Source organism: Periplaneta americana, chromosome 5, assembly GCF_040183065.1.
Source record: "Periplaneta americana isolate PAMFEO1 chromosome 5, P.americana_PAMFEO1_priV1, whole genome shotgun sequence".
Lineage (NCBI taxonomy): Eukaryota > Metazoa > Arthropoda > Insecta > Blattodea > Blattidae > Periplaneta > Periplaneta americana.
Genome location: NC_091121.1, coordinates 174,425,911 through 174,446,190, shown reverse-complemented (window position 1 = coordinate 174,446,190; position 20,280 = coordinate 174,425,911). Strand labels below are relative to the sequence as shown.

Sequence of the window (20,280 nt, the reverse complement as noted above, 5' to 3'; positions counted from 1 at the left end):
ACCTATCCGTACCGTTAGTCGTTGTGTTCTCATTGTACCATCCTCCTTTCATTACCTATCCTTACTGTATGACGTTAGGTTCTCGCTGCACCATCTCCTTTCCCTTATCTATTCGTAGCGTATGACGTTGTGCTTTCATTATATCATTTCACATCCCTTACCTATTCGTACCAAATTAAGTTGTGTTCTCAACGTAGCATCGCCTTTCCCTTACCTATCCGTACGTTCAGATGTTGTGTTCCCAGTGTATCACCTCCCTTTCATTACCTATCCGTACTGTATAACGTTGAGTTCTTATTTTTGCTCAGTCTTGAAGTAAATTTGAAGCGAAAAAAAATTGCTACGATAAATGGCGGCCGGTATTTCAGCGCTGTCTGTCAGCAAGTCGTTCAATGCGGTTGCTATTTCAGCGCTGTCCCAGCTAAACGCAGCCAATGTTATCGTGAAGTTTTACACTCATACTACTTCCCTTCAACATGACCGAAATTTATGTCAAAGCACACACTCCATCTTTCAGTAGTGGAACGAAATGTAGACCTAACATGCCAATCGTAGTAAGGCCTGCTGCTTTCCTGATACGATTCCGTAAATCAGATAAACTATTCACCATGCTGGTGTACACCCTGGACTTTATTTAGCCCCATGGAAAAAAGTCTAAATTTGTAAGGTCCGGTGAACGGGGAAGCCCACAGCCGAGGTGACCCTCTACCTATCCATCTTCCTGGAAAGTTATCTTCTGGTAGTCACGGACAATGTGTGCCAAAATGTGGAGCAGCACCGTCTTGCTAGAACGCAACTGTATCCAGTATGCCTTCCTGTAGAAGCTGCGGTTCCAGGAACAGTTCTAACATGTTGAGGTAGATGTTACCTGTTACTGATTTCTCGGCAAAAAAAAAAATAGGAATAGGCTATACAGTTTTGATTTTGTCATACCCAACAAAAGATTCACTTTCGGTGTATCACGTTCACACTCCAATCTCTAGTGTGGCTGTTCATTTGCCCATATTCGGCTGTTGTGTCTGTGCTCTTTCCCACAAACCTGGCAAGTGGCTTCGTCGGAGAATAAAATGATGTCCATTAAAGTCTCATTCCATATAACCTCCAGAAGGTCATAAAACCTTGCTCGACGACAGGCGAAAGTTTGGATCATGCAAAACTTGGATGTTATAATCACGCTTTCGTGCAGTGAAACATAGAATTTTCTACACTGTGTTCCGAGGGACATTCAGCCCGCTACTGAGGCGTCGAATTGATGGCTTTGGACTGCTATCTCTGGCAAATTGAACATGCTGTACAGTGTCTCTCTATGTATGTTTTCTTTCATGGCGTTCCTCTTCAAACATACTGCCGGTACGCTTAAATTTGTTTGTGCGAGATCGTGCGTATTTGCTTGGTTTCCGCACAAAACCAATACGCGGTAAGTGTGAAATACCACATTCAGTATTCCCAACGTAACACACATAACTTCTTAACGCTTAAACGCCATATTCATTTTACTGCTTTAGGCTTTTAACATTATTTTTAGAGACGTTCAATATAGTAATAATTATAAATTGGAAACTTACCACTGCAATTTCACCTGAAGTGTAATGTTAATTATTGCTTTTAAATATTTACAAAAATTAAGTAAGCTCTACAACACCACAAAATTTACTGCATTTGTAATGCAAGTAACATTAAGCAAGCCGTGAAAAAATCAACAAGATTCCAGATGCCGATGTTATTACTGCAATATGTTATATAAACAATATTGTTAAAATATTAAAATAAAAAATAAATCATTACATAACCTTACCGTTTGTTTTAAGTTCGCATTTATAGACTGGGGGAAAAAAAAAAGACAGACGTATATCACGGACTGCTGGGATATAGTAAACACAGAAAACATTTTATAGCAACAATGTTGAAGAAAGATATTTTAGTTTTTAAAAGTTGCCGTCATTGAACAGAAACCAAGATGGAGATTTCATTGCAACTAATTAGAAATTCGTCTTTCAGGTATGTAATAAACTGTCTTCGCACAAAATAATGTACGATACACGAGCGGTATGTTTGTTTTCATGTTCTCGGAAATTAAAAAAGCTCAACTACGTTTCGCTTTTTCAATCTTTTCCTCGAACATGAAAACATCAACATACCGCTCTTGTAACGCATATTACTATTACACGTAAAGGAATGTGTGCCCTTATTGGGGCTGGTTTATGGAATTTAGGGTAAATTCGGCTCTGGCGTCTTCATATAACAACCCAAGTACCCGTGCATAAACAATGGCAACCCGTTCTTCCTCATTGTTTACGCTAACTGTAGTTGCAAAGAAAATAAATATAACTCAGCGTTATTATGAAAGTGCGTAGGGACTTTAGAGACTTATATTAATTCATTTTAAATCAATAAAACGAAATATGAAATGTTGAAGAGAGCAATATATAAAATTTCAATTCAAAATATACTCCGAAAAATTATACTTTTTGAACTTACCAATTTCTTATCTTATCTTCAACAAATATTTGGTGAGTAAATACGTTTTTTTATCTATTTTTATTTAGGTCTTGATCCGGCAGGTCCCTTGTTCCTCCAGTATGGAAATGATGCACATGTACTAAGCAAAGATGATGCAGAGTTCGTTGAAGTTGTGCATACAAACGGTGGTTTGGCAGGACAGCTGGTCGTCTTGGGACACGTGGACTTCTTCATGAACGGAGGATCTCTGCAGCCAGATTGTCAACTGACTGGTAATGTTTATATATGAAGAGACAACATTCAATTCCTGTTAGACATACAGTATTTAATCCCCGTGGCCGAGGACAGAGTTCAGTCTTATATCGGTTACCTAACAAACGGAATGATCTATGAGAGAAAAATAACCGTTATACACTGCATGGCATAAAACGTCGGTCGGCTCCGTTTTTAGAACATTAATAACATTTAAATCTTCCGATGGGAAACAGAACTGTGGTACACTTTTTGGTTTGTCCATCATTTAATTTGTCTGTAATTCATTTATAACGTAGCAATTTCAATGGCAGGGAGTGAATTTGAATTACAATAGGAGTTAGAGTCATGTCAGCTTGGTTAACTCTCTCGCAGAAGTGATAGCTTCACTTCTGTATTTAAGCAACATTGAACAAGTGCACTTGAGTGATAGAGCGTAGTAGGAGTATAATACAGGGACATCATTTTATTTTTACTAACATCTATAATATTAACCTGCCTATATCTTTGATTAAAGGTCTAGAAGTCCACACCTGTGAAGTAACGGTCAGCGCGTCTGGCTGCGAAACCAGGTGGCCCGGGTTCGATTCCCGGTCGGGGCAAATTACCTGGTTGGGGTTTTTTCCGGAGTTTTCCCTCAACCCAATATGAGCAAATGCTGGGTAACTTTCGGTGCTGGACCCCGGTTTCATTTCACCGGCATTATCACCTTCATCTCATTAAGACGCTAAATAACCAAAGATGTTGATAAAGCGTCGTAAAATAACCTACTAAAAAAAAGGTCTAGAACCGGAAACACCGCTTGCTCCCCCTTCCAAGACTGGAGTTCGATGATACTGGCGTAAAATACAAATCACTTTACTAGGTATAGGAGGGAAGAAAAGTAGTTCATCCGTTTACGTAAACTAGGAAGTATCGCGCTTTTGAGTTTGATATTTTTCATTAGGTTTTTGTTCAATCAAAATACAGTACAGTATTAACAATGAGTGTTTTTACTCACGAACTGAGCTGTCCATGTGGACGTATTCATTATGCAGTGTAATTATACTGTCTACAGCACATTAGTGTACAATATAGAGATTGAAGTTAAATTGATAAATAATCATAATATGGATACTTAAACACATTTTTTTAAAATAGTGGCCGTTTATTTCGATACAGGCTTCAGTTCTAATGTGCATATTATCCCAATAGAGACTATTGTACCTAATCCCAATTACCAGTTTCGTCCTTCGTACTAGTAACTCACGTTGAAATAATTCTGTACCTACTCTATAAAAGAGTACCTTACGTACTGTAAATTTATTCTTCACTTCTGTCCGATCCGAAAAGATAAAATTACTCAGACATACTATCTACTGTCCGTCCAAGTGGTTATGGCGTAGGGTCGTAGAAAGGGAGGAAATCACGTGACAGTTAATTACTTAACGAGGCCCTTTTACTTAAGTTGTTTTAAACAGTTGTATAATATTACGTAGACGTCCAATTCCTAACATAATTTAATTTCTCAGAAAAGAGCTAATACAGCCCAGCCACTAGCAGCCGAATAAAAGCTGGTGAGGGAAATCGGGTTACGACGTAGGCAGATGGACGACAGTACCTGTGCGAAAATGATTCAATATTGAAAGCTCTTTCGTCAATGGAAAACGTACTGTTTACTATGACCGGTAGGCTACTAAGACTGTACATATATGCGGTCTTGGATCTTTGTGGAGGACGGTTGAACTTCATTAATAGAAGGGGTGGGCGTGAAGTACATTAAAAAACTCAGGTACAATAAAAATTGAAGTAAAAATAAAATGATGTCGCTGTATAAGTGATGTATTTTAAATCTATCCGTTCGCAAGTCGGCCGCTTACCGACACGATCCCCTCGCATCAGCCGGCATTTCCTTCCGTGAATTCACGGCGCCACACTTCACCGGCAATCCCGTACATTCTCCTTCTTAAAGATGTGGCATACTACACATTAATCTAATTAATTCTGTACTCATTTTTCTCACAGAAGGTACTGAAAGTGTAGCCCATTCTGTATGATGCATAATCTACATCTTCCTAACAAGCTTTTTTACATACATCAGTTCCTATGCACTGATGCGCCTAATTCTGTTGGAATGTTATCTATAAGTTCACCTAGAGCAGTGGTTTCCAGAATTTTTTGATTACGGATCCCTTCCGACTCAAATAAAGATTCACGAATCTTCAAATTAATTAAATGAATTGCTAGATTGATATAGATATGAAAGTAATATGCCTCCATATTTACATGCCGGGTAGCTCAGTTGGTAGAGCAGCTGGCTACGGACTGGATCCCAGGTGGTGACAGAATTTTTTCTCGTTGCCAAACTTTCAGAACGGTCCCGAGGTTCACTCAGCCTCTTATAAAATTGAGTACCGGGTCTTTCCCGGGGGTGAAAGACGGTCAGACGCAACATCAACGTGAATCTCCTTTATGGATGATGAAGTGATGACTACAGAGACTCTGTTTTTTCTATTTTGGACACCTTTTCATTACGTCCATTTTTGGCTTTTCCCTTCAAAATTCTCTACAGTTATCTGAATACAATGGCGAAACTCGAAATAAGACAAATGGCCCCGGAAGAGTTTTCGCATTATTTTTAAATATTTCTCCTCCCATTAATTAAGTAATTAATTCATTCATTCATCCATCCATTCATTCATTCAACCGGACAGCTTTGATGCCTTTTATTCAGATATAACATATTTCCTTAACAGAAGTAATAATACAAAATACTACTGCCAGTCATTTGTGATGATTAGCTTGTAATGTTGGGGACTGATTACAAAAATTGACCGCAGCATGATACATAGGCCGGGGACGTCATCTAGTACGACAGTGATGTGAACGAGAGCGCAAACGTGCTGATCAGGGACCTGTTTCTCAAAACTCATGAACTAGTAATACTAGTCTGTACAGTAGTAATATTAGTTTGTTTTACAAGTCTGTGCTTCTACAAACTACAAGGGTAAAGCAGTAGTTACCAGGGGCCTGTTTCTCAAAACTCATGGACTCGTATTACTAGTCTGTACAGTAGTGATATTAGCTTATTTTACAAGTCTGTGTTTCTAGAAACTACAAGGGTAAAGTAGTAGTTACCAGTTCACAGACTAGTAATATTGGTCGATTTCACCAGTTCATAAGTGATTGTTTCTCAAAATACTAATCTAGTTGATTATACTAGTATTCAACAGGAATATTCCTACAAGACTCTAAAGACTGGTGATTTCTATATTATCAGTTACCAGTGACAACCTTTCTGAGATAATCGAAACGAAATGTTGTAATTATTTTTTTAAGCTTATGTGATTTAGTGATTCCGATTGAAACGATGAAGTTGTTGTGAGAAGAGCTAAAACTATATAGAGAGAACAAATATTATTCCTTTATTGGAGCATTGTTTAAATATAAAGAAACAGTTTAGGTAAAGTGCTGAAAAGCTTGGATAGTTGTTAAATATGGTGGGACCTGTCATAACAAGACAAACAAATAGAAGTCATGAATTATCAGCAAAGCTTCAAATACAAATTGCTCTACAAATCCGGATGTTGATTATTTTCCAATGCCTCTGTCCTAGACCAGCAACACTTGCAGAATTTTTTCCTAATAATCTAATATCAATTCATCAACTGCAGCCATCTTTGCTGGCTTTCCTCTTCCACTGCCTGTTCTTCTGACATCGTCAACTTTTGCCTACAAATTAAATATAAAACGACACTAATTTTTGAATAGATCAAATGTAAAACCGAAAAACAAAATAGCGAATTTTTCATCAAGTCATAAGTGGCATTCATGTGGGCAGTATATTCACTAACTACATAATATGTCCATATTATGATACTGTGAACTTGAATTGGTACTTATCAAAGTTGCATAATCTTTGTTCTGAGGTAATGGTTCCATAGCCTCACACATTATAAAATTGTTTCTCCATTGGTTTACTTTATCATTTTTTGTTTATATGCTTGAAAAAGCACCGAACAATATATGCTTTCATTCATTAATCTTATTGAGTATAGTTAATTTGCTTCCAATTGATGGAATTTCAATCGAAAAGAGAAATCAAAACCAAAACACAAACAACTTAGCCTTCTAACCTCAAATAACAATACTTACCAGTGACTATAAACAAATGAACTCAATCAGCTGACTACTGAAACAGATCATGTGACTAGTGAAAGATTGTCACAAGTTACTAGACTGGTAAAATAGTTTGAGAAACAGAATCTACTAGAGCTGGTGAAATATACTCTGGTAACTAGTAATTGGTGAACTACTAAACTAGTATTTTTGAGAAACAGGCCCCAGTTCACAGACTAGTAATATTGGTCGATTTCACCAGTTCATAAGTGATTCTGTTTCTCAAAATGTTAATCTAGATGATTATACTAGTATTTAACAGGGATATTGCTACAAGACTCTAAAGACTCGTGATTTCTATATTATCAGTTACCAGTGACCACCTTTCTCAGATAATCAAAGAAAATACTGTAGTTATTTTTTAAATATGTGTTTTAGTGATTCCGATTGAAGTGATGAAGAAGTTGTTGTGAGAAGAGCTAAAACTACATCGAGAAAGAACAATTATTATTCCTTTAGGGGAGGATTGTTTAAATATAATGAACGGTTTAGGTAAAGTACTGAAAAGCTTGGAGAGTTGTTAAATATAGTGGGACCTGCCATAACAAGACAAACACATAGAAGTCACGCATTATCAGCAAAGCTTCAAATGCAAATTGCTCTATAAATTAGGACTGATTTTTTTCCAATGCCATCTGGTCTTTCTGCCGTAGACCAGCAACACTTGCAGAATTTTTTTCTAATAATCTAATACCAATTCATCAACTGCAGTAATTTTTGCTGGCTTTCCTCCTCTACTGCCAGTTCTTTTGACATTGTCAACTTTAGCCTAAAAACTAAATATAAAACTACATTAATTTATGAATAGATCATGTATAACTGAAAAAAAAAAATTAGCGAATTTTTCATCAAGTCATATGTGACATTTATGTTGGCAGTAGATCCACTGGCTACATCATAGGTTCATATTACGATACTGTGAACGTGAATTGGTACTTCTCAAAGTTTCTTTCTTAATGTTGGTCCAATAAGTGTCCCTAACGTATGCATAATCTTTGTTCTGAGGTAAGTCTATTAGTTCCATTGCCTAACGCATAAAAATTTTTTTGTCCATCGTTAACTTCATCATTTTTTATTAGTATGCTTGAAAAAGCACCAAATAATATATCCCTTGATTCATTAAACATATTCAGTATATATATTATTTTAATGTACCGAAGTACATATGATATTTCCATGCAGATATTCTGCGTCATCATACGATGAAAGAGTAATGGAATGGAGAAAAATTCTCTCCGGCGCCGGGATTTGAACCCGGGTTTTCAGCTCTACGTGCTGATGCTTTATCCACTAAGCCACACCGGATACAACTCCGACGCCGGTTAGAATCGTCTCAGATTAAGCTCCAACTCTTGGGTTCCCTCTAGTGGCCGCCCTCTGCACTACGTCATAGATGTCTATGAACGCAGGACCGAAGTCCACACATGTGCTAAGGTGCACTCGATATGAGTGACTACTTGGCCGGGATCCGACGGAATAAGCGCAGTCTTAAATCACGAAGTGATTTACGCATATCATATATATTATTTTAATGTACCGAAGTACATATGATATTTGCATGCAGATATTCTGCGTCATCATACGATGAGAGAATTTTTCTCCGTTCCATTACTCTTTCATCGTATATTCAGTATAGTTAATTTGCTTTCAATTGATTGAATTTCAACCGAAAAGAGAAATCAAAACCAAAGCACAAACAACTTAGCCTTCTAACCTCAAATAACAATACCTAGTCATGACTATAAACAAATGAACTTAATCAGCTGACTAGTGAAAGAGATCATGCGACTATTAAAAAATTGTCACAAACTACTAGACTGGTGAAATAGTTTGAGAAATAGAATTACTAGAGCTGGTGAAATATACTCTGGTAACTAGTAACTGGTGAACTACAAAACTAGTATTCTTGAGAATCAGGCCCCAGAGCACGTAAGACACGCAGGTACAAGTCATTGGTGAACACAAGGGTTGTACATTACACATTGATGAAGTCGTTCAGTAAGTTTCAGGCTGACTAGACTCTTGACTTCTTATGTAAGTGAAAGATGAGGTTGGTTTGTGGAAATTACTTAGTTATAAAGACAAGCAGTGTCGAACGCCTGAAATTATTAATTCATCTACAGAATTATATAATATTCAAATTAGTTTGTTTTTATTGATATTAAATAGTAGTAAATGTATGTGAAGATGTATTGTAGAGCTTCTTCCTCCCAGCATTGTATTTATGTTTACAGAATAAAGTACAAACAAAAGCGTGTGCTACTAATGGCGTAAATTCGTTAAATGTCAGTTAGGAGTTGTGTCTATAAATTGTCCAGATTTTCGTACATAAATTCTCAGTTTAACGATGTTTCTTATTATTACGATATTGTTCTGTCCAGATGTTTTGAATTACATGAATATTTATCAGAATTCATAATAGAAAAACAGAGACAGTCCAGAACTAATTGATCGAGGAACGGAACTTTCTCAAGGATATATTAGAGCATCTGAACGTTTTGAATTTGAAATCGCAAGGAAAGAATCAATTAATTTGTGTCGACAGATATTATTAAAAGCTTTCAGATGAAGATTTCATTGTGGATGTCACAGATATCACAGCGCAATTTTGATAATTTCAACGCCTTCAGTCATTGACCTCCTGTTCAACAGTGTAAAATACTGTGATGTTTTAAAAAATCTCTGGGAAGAGTTCCATAGACGATTTAAAGATATTGACCTACTCCAGCTCAAGTTGGAATTGTGTCGGCAAAAATCAGAAAAAAAAAACACCTCTGAATTACGCGAGAAGTCAGGAATTTAAATTTGTTTCTAGAAGTGTGATGATGCTCATATAAATAGTACATGATTATGTAACAGTTAATAACAATAATTAGGCCTAGGCTAATTATAGGCCTCATTATGTAAAACTGCTTAAGTTAAAGAGAAGCTATGTTTATTATTTGTTATATCCTACTATTTTATAATTAACTGCATTTATTAGAGGGATACATGTTGCAAAATATGTTTTTATTTCTTGTTTTCTTGTATGAGTGTAACACATTATCTATTACTTAAGAGCAGTTTAATTCATCTTGCAGTGATAGGCCAATAGAGTTCATTTTGCTCACCCCTTCTTGTTCACCGCTACTGCTTGTAGAACAGATTCGTTGGAACCCGAAAGCACTTGGGAGCACGTAGCGTCTTTCGCGTGCTCTGACCTTGACATCCCTGTAGTAAGAGGACATTAACTAGAACAGGGACCGTCAAGTGACTACACTCTCGTGCGTACGTACAAACCCTCAAGCCCTGACGTACGGCTGCGGGCAAGGGTAGCTGCTTCCACAGTGGCGGAGCTAAGAACTTGTATGTGAACCAAATTTGTGATAAGAATGTAAATTAATTTCAGCTTTTAATTGAAGCACGCTTTCACTGTTAATTGCACTATACTGAAAAACAGTACTCTATACAATTTTGTACAGTTAACTATATACGAAACAAATTTTTGCATGTTTGCACAATAATGAAACAAAACAAAATATGCACTTTTATACAGATTAATATACTGTTTGTCTTCTTCTCATTGCTATACAATTCAATTAACAAAATAAAACAACAGTACAAACGTTGTCATTCAAATACAATTCTCTAATAATAGTACTTTTTCTTAAACATCAGAGATCCGCTGCGATTTTTGCAGTTTTCTGTTAGTAAGCAGCTATTTAATTCTCGGAGCTATTGTTTTAGTACCAGCCAATCGCAAACATGCTTTCAATTGTTCATCACTTAGTTGTTTCTGTGACGTGACTTTGTAAACTTCATTAAACAAAACAGTGTTTCGCATACGTAGGTTGTCCCGAACATTTACAACGTTCTTGCAGCAAGATTATACTGTTTAGGAAACCTTTCTCGTGGAAAACAAGTATAGAAATGGTTAATACTTTTTGTTTTGATACTTATCCTTTAGCTCAATATCGCTTTGTAAATCAAGTATTTCTAATTGTAGTTCAGCAGGAATATCCAGGACACTCACTGAAAAAGATATTGCAAATATCTTAAATTGTTGTTCAAGATCTCTAATATCCTCAAATCTACGTTCGAAACTTCGCACAATTGTTGCATTATTCTTATATATTCTTTCATGTCCAAGGCTTCTAACAGGTTTCCCATGTACATCCATTAATAAGGCAGTTTCATTCCTAAGTGCGAGAAAACGTTCCAGAATTTTTCGACTTCACCACCTTACCTCGGTACGGTAGAGTAAATCCCCATACTGTTAATACCATCAAGCAGTGCCTTCAAGTCCCTGTGATTGAGTCCTTTAGACCTTATGAAATTAAGTGTTCGCATAACAACATCCATTACATTGCTAAGGTTCATGTTTTAGCACATAAATATTCCTGGTGCAAAATGCAGTGCACCGGTGCCCCCAAGCGACCTCGATAGGCTCCACCACTGGTAGACTGCAGTGTACAAGTGTACTGCCCGCAGTGGAAGCCGTAAGTAGACCTGTACGCCCTCTCGCGATCTTGACTCGACTTGGCGGAGCCTGAACTAGAATAACAAGGTGCACATAAATCTGGACAGCTCTGAAAGTAAATATACGCTACATAATATTACAAAGATATATTCTTACGTACCTTTCCTTATGTGCAAAAGAATTATCACAGAATTATTCGTGGGCTTGAATTTCCTCCTTTCCTAACTTCTGCTAAAATGTCTCTGCATATAATATTGCTTGTCATGTCGTATGTTTCTATTACATAATTTACATGTAATGTTCCCGTCATTCATTTCAAAAGACTCACCAAACTCCGCTGCAAAAATATGCGCCTAAGAACCTTTAACTTTCGGCATTATTTTTCAACACGTACACTTTTTACTCATGCTACGGTAGTGACCTGCGAACGGAGTATTCAGCAGAAACATTGTTAATGCGTGCTAGAGTACTGACTGGTCAGCTTGAAACTACCGTAACGCACCCCATCGGTCCCGAATGTTACAAGCCTAATGATGATACAGAACAATGATTTCTGTTTCAGATTTTGCATGCAGCCACGTCAGAGCGCCTATGTACTTTGCTGAGAGCATAACAACACAAACAGGCTTCTGGGGATACCGTTGCTCTCAGATGATATTTGCTATTGCTTTCCCATTTCTATGTGATTCTGGTTACAACGCCATTATGGGAGAATACGCTAATTCAAGGTGAGTAACCGGCAGACTATACCCCTTTTGATGCAACTTAGTTCATGGAGCTGGCGAATTTTTAGCCTCCCGGAACAACACGAGATATTAGTGCATAAGCAACGTTTACTAGTTGTAATGTTAAGACTCAATCGCTGTTAGTTACGTTAAACATTACATGCGTCCTTGTAAAATACTGTAGCCACGAAGATCAGACATATGAATTAACTCGCGCGAAAAAGAATGTAGCAGAACACTATATTCTGAACTGCTGCCTGGTTTCTTAATTCCTTATTAATAATCACTAAAAATACATCGTAAGCTATATAACAGTACAACTGTTACACAGCTAAGTCATAGTTTCGTCATACTTCATTACGAAAGGTAATAAAATAACTGTTCTCGTTTCTCTGTTGCATACGACAGTACGCGTTTGTGTGCCGCCCTAAGTATCGATAGTACAACTGGGCCTGATTGATTACCACGAAATACTTTGAATAGTTCAATGCAAATTCTTCAATAACTGTCACCATTATTACATGGAAACTTTACAGCTCGTATTCTTTCTTCAAAGTGATTTTGAACTTGATGTACCGACAGTGTCAACACAAGCGAATAAAGAAAATACACATTATTCAGTAGGAGACATAATATGCTAAAGTTTAATACGCTGTGCGGATATATACACATTAAAACAAGCACATAACTTCTAATGTATGTATGTGTGTATGTATGTATGTATGTATGTATGTATGTATGTATGTATGTATGTATGTATGTATGTATGTATGTATGTATGTATGTATCTATGCATGTATGTAGATATGTAGGTAGGTATGTGTGTATGTGTATATGTATGTATGTATGTATGTATGTATGTATGTATGTATGTATGTATGTATGTATGTATGTATGTATGTATGTATGTATGTATGTGTGTGTGTATGTATCCATGCATACGTATGTAGATATGTAGGCAAGTAGGTATGTATGTGTGTATGTGTGTAAGTATGTATGTATGTATCTATGCATGTATATAGATATGTAGGTAGGTATGTGTGTATGTGTATATGTATGTAATGTATCCATGCATGTATGTAGATATGTAGGTAGGTATGTATGTGTGTATGTGTATATGTATGTATGTATGTATGTATGTATGTATGTATGTATCCATGCATACGTATGTAGATATGTAGGCAGGTAGGTATGTGTATATGTATGTATATATGTATCCATGCATGTATGTAGATATGTAGGTAGGTGTGTATAAGTATGTATGTATGTATCCATGCATACGTATGTAGATATGTAGGTAGGTAGGTAGGTAGGTAGGTATGTGTATATGTATGTATGTATGTATCCATGCATGTATGTAGACCTGTGGAGTAACTGTCAGCGCGTCTGGCCGGGAAACCAGGTAGCCCGGGTTCGAATCCCGGTCGGGGCAAGTTATCTGGTTGAGGTTTTTTCCGGGGTTTTCCCTCAACCGAATACGAGCAAATGCTGGGTAACTTTCGGTGTTGGACCCCGGATTCATTTCACCGGCATTATCACCTTCATATCATTCAGACGCTAAATAACCTAGATGTTGATACAGCGTCGTAAAATAACCCAATAAAATAAAAAAATGTATGTAGTATTGTAGGTAGGTATGTATGTGTGTGTATGTGTATGTGTATGTGTATATGGATGTATGTATGTACGTATGTATGCATTTCATGCTATGTTATAAGTTAGTGTATTGATAAATCTGTATATTTGAATTCTTTAAAACTGAGAACCAATTTCCTTACACCTCAAAATTATGTATGTTTGTATCTCCGTGCTTGCCTACCTGTCTGTTAACCTGACCATCTGCCGACATTCCCTTGATAATTTAAAAAATATTTTCATTAATGGCTTATAAATCATAATTTACGTATAGGCCTACTGAAGACTATGATGGAATGGAATGGAATGGAATGGAATGCAATCAAATTTCTGAAAGGCGGCACTGCGAACTTTCATAATCTCTTAGCGCTAACCCTCAAACTAGGCGCATTCTCATACACACGCCGGCTGACTACACTAGGGTTCGCTACATTCCCAGGTTTCGAGCAGGCAACCTCACTCCTCTCTAGGCCAGACTGTTCCATGCGTCAGCAGCCCGTGTTCGGAGAATGCTATGGAATGATGACGAAATGGAGAAATGTTGACGGAAGAAATATAGATGCCTAATTTGGGGAAACGAAAGATCGGAAAGAAAAACCTTAATTACGACTTTCACCACCACAAGTGTAACTATGGATTTTTCAATAAAAAACACAGAACCCGGACTGCCTGTGTGACAGGCTAAAGGTCTAACCACTCAGCCATCGCAGGAGTGCCCCTCTTTGTGATACGTGTAGTCCACTGGAAGAAACGCGTTTTCAATTAATATCAGTAACTTTTTAGATCTGGCACACATTTAGATGGACACGTGGACGATGTCGGGTCTCCGCCAAACGCAACTAGCATATTTGCAAATCGTGGCCTGTTAGTTGAAGTAATGCAAATGTTAACATTAAATGAAACAAGTCTTATGTACAGAGCGGGCTAGGAGTCATGTTCCACACCGAATTTGTTTATATTTTCATAACTAACAACTAACGACTCATACACAGACACATACTTTATTTATCTAGAAGATCTGTGCGTGCACCGTCGTTACCATGACATAACCGAATACGACGCCATGTTCGACGAGAGGTTTTGAGTATCGCCTATACAAAACATCTAACCTTGAGACTGAAATTGGGACTAAGTCAAGGCAAGCAGACCAGATCATTTGTACAAGGCATGGTTATAGCCTATACAAAACATCTAACCTTGTGACCGAAATTGGGACTAAGCCAAGGCAAGCAGACCTGATCATTTCTACAAGGCATGGTTATAGTCTATACAAAACATCTAACCTTGTCACTGAAATTGGGACTAAGTCAGGGCAAGCAGACCTGATCATTTCTACAAGGCATGGTTATAGTCTATACAAAACATCTAACCTTGTCACTGAAATTGGGACTGAGTCAAGGCAAGCAGACCTGATCATTTGTACAAGGCATGGTTATAGTCTATACAAAACATCTAACCTTGTCACTGAAATTGGGACTAAGTCAGGGCAAGCAGACCTGATCATTTCTACAAGGCATGGTTATAGCCTATACAAAACATCTAACCTTGTCACTGAAATTGGGACTAAGTCAGGGCAAGCAGACCTGATTATTTCTACAAGGCATGGTTATAGTCCATACAAAACATCTAACCTTGTCACTGAAATTGGGACTGAGTCAAGGCAAGCAGACCTGATCATTTGTACAAGGCATGGTTATAGCCTATACAAAACATCTAACCTTGTCACTGAAATTGGGACTAAGTCAAGGCAAGCAGACCTGATCATTTGTACAAGGCATGGTTATAGCCTATACAAAACATCTAACCTTGTCACTGAAATTGGGACTAAGTCAAGGCAAGCAGACCTGATCATTTGTACAAGGCATGGTTATAGCCTATACAAAACATCTAACCTTGTCACTGAAATTGGGACTAAGTCAAGGCAAGCAGACCTGATCATTTGTACAAGGCATGGTTATAGCCTATACAAAACATCTAACCTTGTCACTGAAATTGGGACTAAGTCAAGGCAAGCAGACCTGATCATTTGTACAAGGCATGGTTATAGCCTATACAAAACATCTAACCTTGTGACTGAAATTGGGACTGAGTCAAGGCAAGCAGACCTGATCATTTGTACAAGGCATGGTTATAGCCTATACAAAACATCTAACCTTGTCACTGAAATTGGGACTGAGTCAAGGCAAGCAGACCTGATCATTTGTACAAGGCATGGTTATAGCCTATACTAAACATCTAACCTTGTCACTGAAATTGGGACTAAGTCAAGGCAAGCAGACCTGATCATTTCTACAAGGTATGGTTATAGCCTATACAAAACATCTAACCTTGTGACTGAAATTGGGACTGAGTGAAGGCAAGCATACCTGATCATTTCTGCAAGGCATGGTTATAGCCTATACCAGTGATGTCAATTGATGCCCATAAGAGCAAGCGCGCGCTTTAGAGCTCAGAAGAGCCTGAGCGCTTTACAGCTGAAAGGAAAGAGACAGACGAGTGAGGTAGTATATTCTGCTTGGTCGAGCTATATGCAGGGATGGCCAGCACTGGTTCAATGGATAATGGGAAGAGAACTTATTAAAACTGTATCCATGTTAATTTTTAAATATGTCTGAGAAGTATAAGTGCATTATAAGAATGTAAGTTTGTAAGTTTTAATTTTAATGCTCATTTTTCAGAAGTTTGATTCTTTATCGAAAAGGAATATTTGTTTCAATTTTTTTATATAAAAGTGAAATTTTCAGATGTAGGCCTATTTATTTAGTAGCTACCCTTACATGTACTGAATCAATGTTGTCGTAAATCTGATATACCGTAAATACGTATTACTGAAGATAGTGTTTTACAAATTTGAAAATATTCGCATGGAAATGCCTCTAAGAAAATTAATTAACAAAGCAACTGCTGTTATATCATAACCAAAAGATATCTGCCATGTGTTATAAAAATGTCAGCTCTATAGCTTCAGCAGGTTTCGAGAAAATAATTTAATATTTTGATGATAGGAAGTTGCTCACAAATATCACCTTAAAAGCATAATGCGATAAGAGTTTTGTTATGTAATATTAGTTACATTTAAAACATATACAGTACCTAGGTAATTTTGCTTTGTACTGTAATATTGTTTTGATTAGTTCATTGATTACTTTAATAAGGCTGAAGATACCACCAAGATCAATCCCAACTTATCATGGCATACTCAGTCTCTTTTTTTGGGGGGGAGGGGATATCACTTTCTTTATGAATGATATGTTTCATTCACTGAGTACAGTATAGTTGTTGGTACTATGAAATTTATGTGAAAATTCATTTTAACTCTTTATAATGTTATTAACATTTAAAACACAACTGCAATATCAAGAAGTTGGTGTAAATACTTTTATTTTACAGGCAATATAGATAATATCAAATAGAAAGCAGCAATATAAAAATAACGACATAAAATTTCACGTTCCGTTTGAAATTTGTGCACCACTGTTTTCTTAAACAAAACAGGCTGCTTATTCCTCCTTCGGTAAGTAGTGATGCCCGCGCACTACGTCAAGGTCAGAAAAATGCGCTTGCTTTGACATCACTGGCCTATACAAAACATCTAACCTTGTCACTGAAATTGGGACTAAGCCAAGTCAAGCAGACCTGATCGTTGTACAAGGAATTCTTATTGCATACATAAAACATCTAACCTTATCATTGAACTAGGGACTAAACCCAGCCAATATCAAACCTAATCATTGTGTAAGGCATGCTTACCGCCTACACAAAACATCTACGTCACTGAAATTGGGACTAAACTAAGCCAAGCACACCTAATCATTTGTACAGGGACATCATTTTATTTTTACTAACATTTTTAGTACTAACCTGGCTATATCTTTGGATTAAAAGTCTAGAACCGGAAACACCGCTTGCTCCCCTTTCCAAGACTGGAGTTCGATGATACTGGCGTAATGTACAAACAAATCACTTTACTAGGTATAGGAGGGAAGAAAAGTAGTTCATCCATTTATGTAAAATATGAAATATCGCAATTTTGAGTTTGATAATTTTCATTAGGTTTTTGTTTAACCAAAATACAGTACAGTATTAACAATGAGTGTTTTTACTCACGAACTGAGCTGTCCATGTGGACGTATTCATTATGCAGTGTAATTATACTGTCTACAGCACATTAGTGTACAATATAGAGATTGAAGTTAAATTGATAAATAATCATAATATGGATATTTAAACACATTTTTGAAAATGGTGGCCGTTCATTTCGATACAGGCTTCAGTTCTTTTGTGCATATTATCGCACTACAGACTATTATACCTAATTCCAATTACCAGTTTCGTCCTTCGTACGAGTAACTCACGTTGAAATAATTCTGTACGTACTCTATAAAAGAGTACCTTACGTACTGTAAATTTAATCTTCACTTCTGCCCGATCCGAAAAGATAAAATTACTCAGAAATGCTACCTATTGTCCGTTCAAGTGGTTTTGTCGCAGGGTCGTAGAAATGGGGGGGGGATCACGTGACAGTTAATTACTTAACGAGGCCCTTTTACTTAAGTTATTTTAAGCAGTTGTATAATATTACGTAGACGTCCAATTCCTAACAGAAATTAATGTTTTCAGAAAAGAGCTAAGACAGCCCAGTTACTAGATTTTACAGAGGGGCGAACAGAAGCAGGTGGGGGAAACCAGGATGCGACGTAGGCAAACGGACGACAGTACCTGTGCGAAAATATGATTCAATATTGAAAGCTCTTTCGTCACTGGAAAACGTGAACGTATTTCTGGAACGAACTATACTCATTAACTCAGTACTGCTTACGCGTCCTTGGCTCTGTGTGGAGAACGATTTTAAGTTTACTAGTAGAGGGGTGGGAGTGAAGTACATTCAAATACTCAGGTACAATAAAAATTGAAGTAAAAATAAAATGATGTCCCTGTACAAGGCATGATTTTCGCCTTCACAAAACAGCTAACCTTGTCGCTGAAATAGGCAATAAACCAAGTCCATCTAACCTAATCGTTTGTAGAAGGCTATTGCTTGTTTACATTAATCTATCAGGCCTGAAACACAGTGAATAGACTCGCTATATCAATATATATGTACCATCTATCTATAACAGCGGAGGACAGAGGACTGTATCCTCACGTGCGGCAACTACAGGTAAAGTGAAGCGACTCACGTGTCACTTTTCCCAACTTGCAATGCCTTCCTTACGATAAGTTAATACAACTTTATCTCTTTTACAGTGCACGGGGCATATACAGAGTGGACACAAATGGCAAGTCCCCTTTTGCGATTGGAAAGCACAGAATATCACCGCTTACCGGACGTCATTAAAATCTTGATACTCTACAGCAATACCCTACACGAGATAAAGAGTTATTACTTATTATTCACTTTTCTTTATAAAAAATGAATTGTCTTTTACATTATATTGAATCTTTTTCCATAAAGTCATTTTGACATATCTCACAGCTGGGAAAATACTGTACTTTGAATAAATGCAACACTTTCTAAAGCAGTTCTTCGACAAGTCAGAAACGGAAATAATGTGATTCGGAAACATGCTTACTCGCAAACAGTTTCTTCTTGGATAACACAAGGGATCGGTACATTATACAGTTCTTTATTTTTCGGCAGTAACATATGATTTATCAGTTAGATTGATGTCTTTCATTTGTGTTCCATTCTGAGTCTGTAATTTATAAGTGAATAATCACAAAGTAAGTTGTTAACTGTGAGGGTTAAAATTTGCTTAACATGCACATATAAATTGAGTCAAAGTTCACATGGTATGGGAGTTAGGGCATTTCAGATACAATGTCATTACTGTGGTATTTTAATTTGTCATAACTTGAGCATAAATTCTGTGAAATTGTATTGTCTATTCAATGGACTTAATAAATAAACATATGGCGTATTTGAACTTCCAAGAATAATAATTTATTCCTTGATCCTGAACCATATAGCCCAACATAATTACTAACGAATTCTTTTCATTTCAGTAAGATAACATCGTTCTGCATGGATTTTGTTTTGAAATAAATGAACGTTTCTGATTCACAATTTCACACTGATTACAAAAATGAAATCCGTTTTCGCGTATCACGTCAGAATTTTTGACAATTGAAAATTTTATGTTTTCAATATTTTTCGTAATACAGTAATATTACAGTGTCCTTGTCGTTTGTTAAAAAGGCACGGCAGCTTATAATTTAAACTTTATTACTTAAAATGTATTATAATATATTTTATTATGTTTGTATTTGATATTTATTAAAATCTACTGACTAAATCCGCCCTTAGTGGATGTACAAAATTGTACCCTTCCCTTTAAAATGAACCGAGGTTAAGGCATCCGTTGTTTATTCTTGGAGATTTTTATCTGCCTGCACCCAACCTTATCTATAAACAGGAAGTTGAAATGTTTAGTGTCTCAGGTCATAAAAAATTATGAAGGAAATATTTATTCTTAGAGATTGTTATTAAAACTAACAATGAATTAGAGAAATGACATAGGGTCCCTGTATATATATTTATTTATGGAAGTGCAATCCAGCTTAATTATATGAGGTTACAGATTTTCTTAC

At 36.7% G+C, this 20,280-nt stretch overlaps 1 protein-coding gene across 1 annotated transcript in view; it reads left to right on the top strand.

The window, feature by feature from the left end:
- LOC138700556 (pancreatic triacylglycerol lipase-like) overlaps positions 1 to 19,607 on the top strand; it is a 37,920-nt gene extending 18,313 nt beyond the window's left edge. The window contains exons 6-8 of the mRNA XM_069827140.1: positions 2,547 to 2,732; positions 11,892 to 12,057; positions 18,937 to 19,607. Coding sequence (XP_069683241.1) covers positions 2,547 to 2,732; positions 11,892 to 12,057; positions 18,937 to 19,027 — 443 coding nt within the window. The 3' untranslated portion in view covers positions 19,028 to 19,607. The remainder of the gene's footprint in view (positions 1 to 2,546; positions 2,733 to 11,891; positions 12,058 to 18,936) is intronic.
- The last annotated feature ends 673 nt before the right edge of the window (positions 19,608 to 20,280 follow it).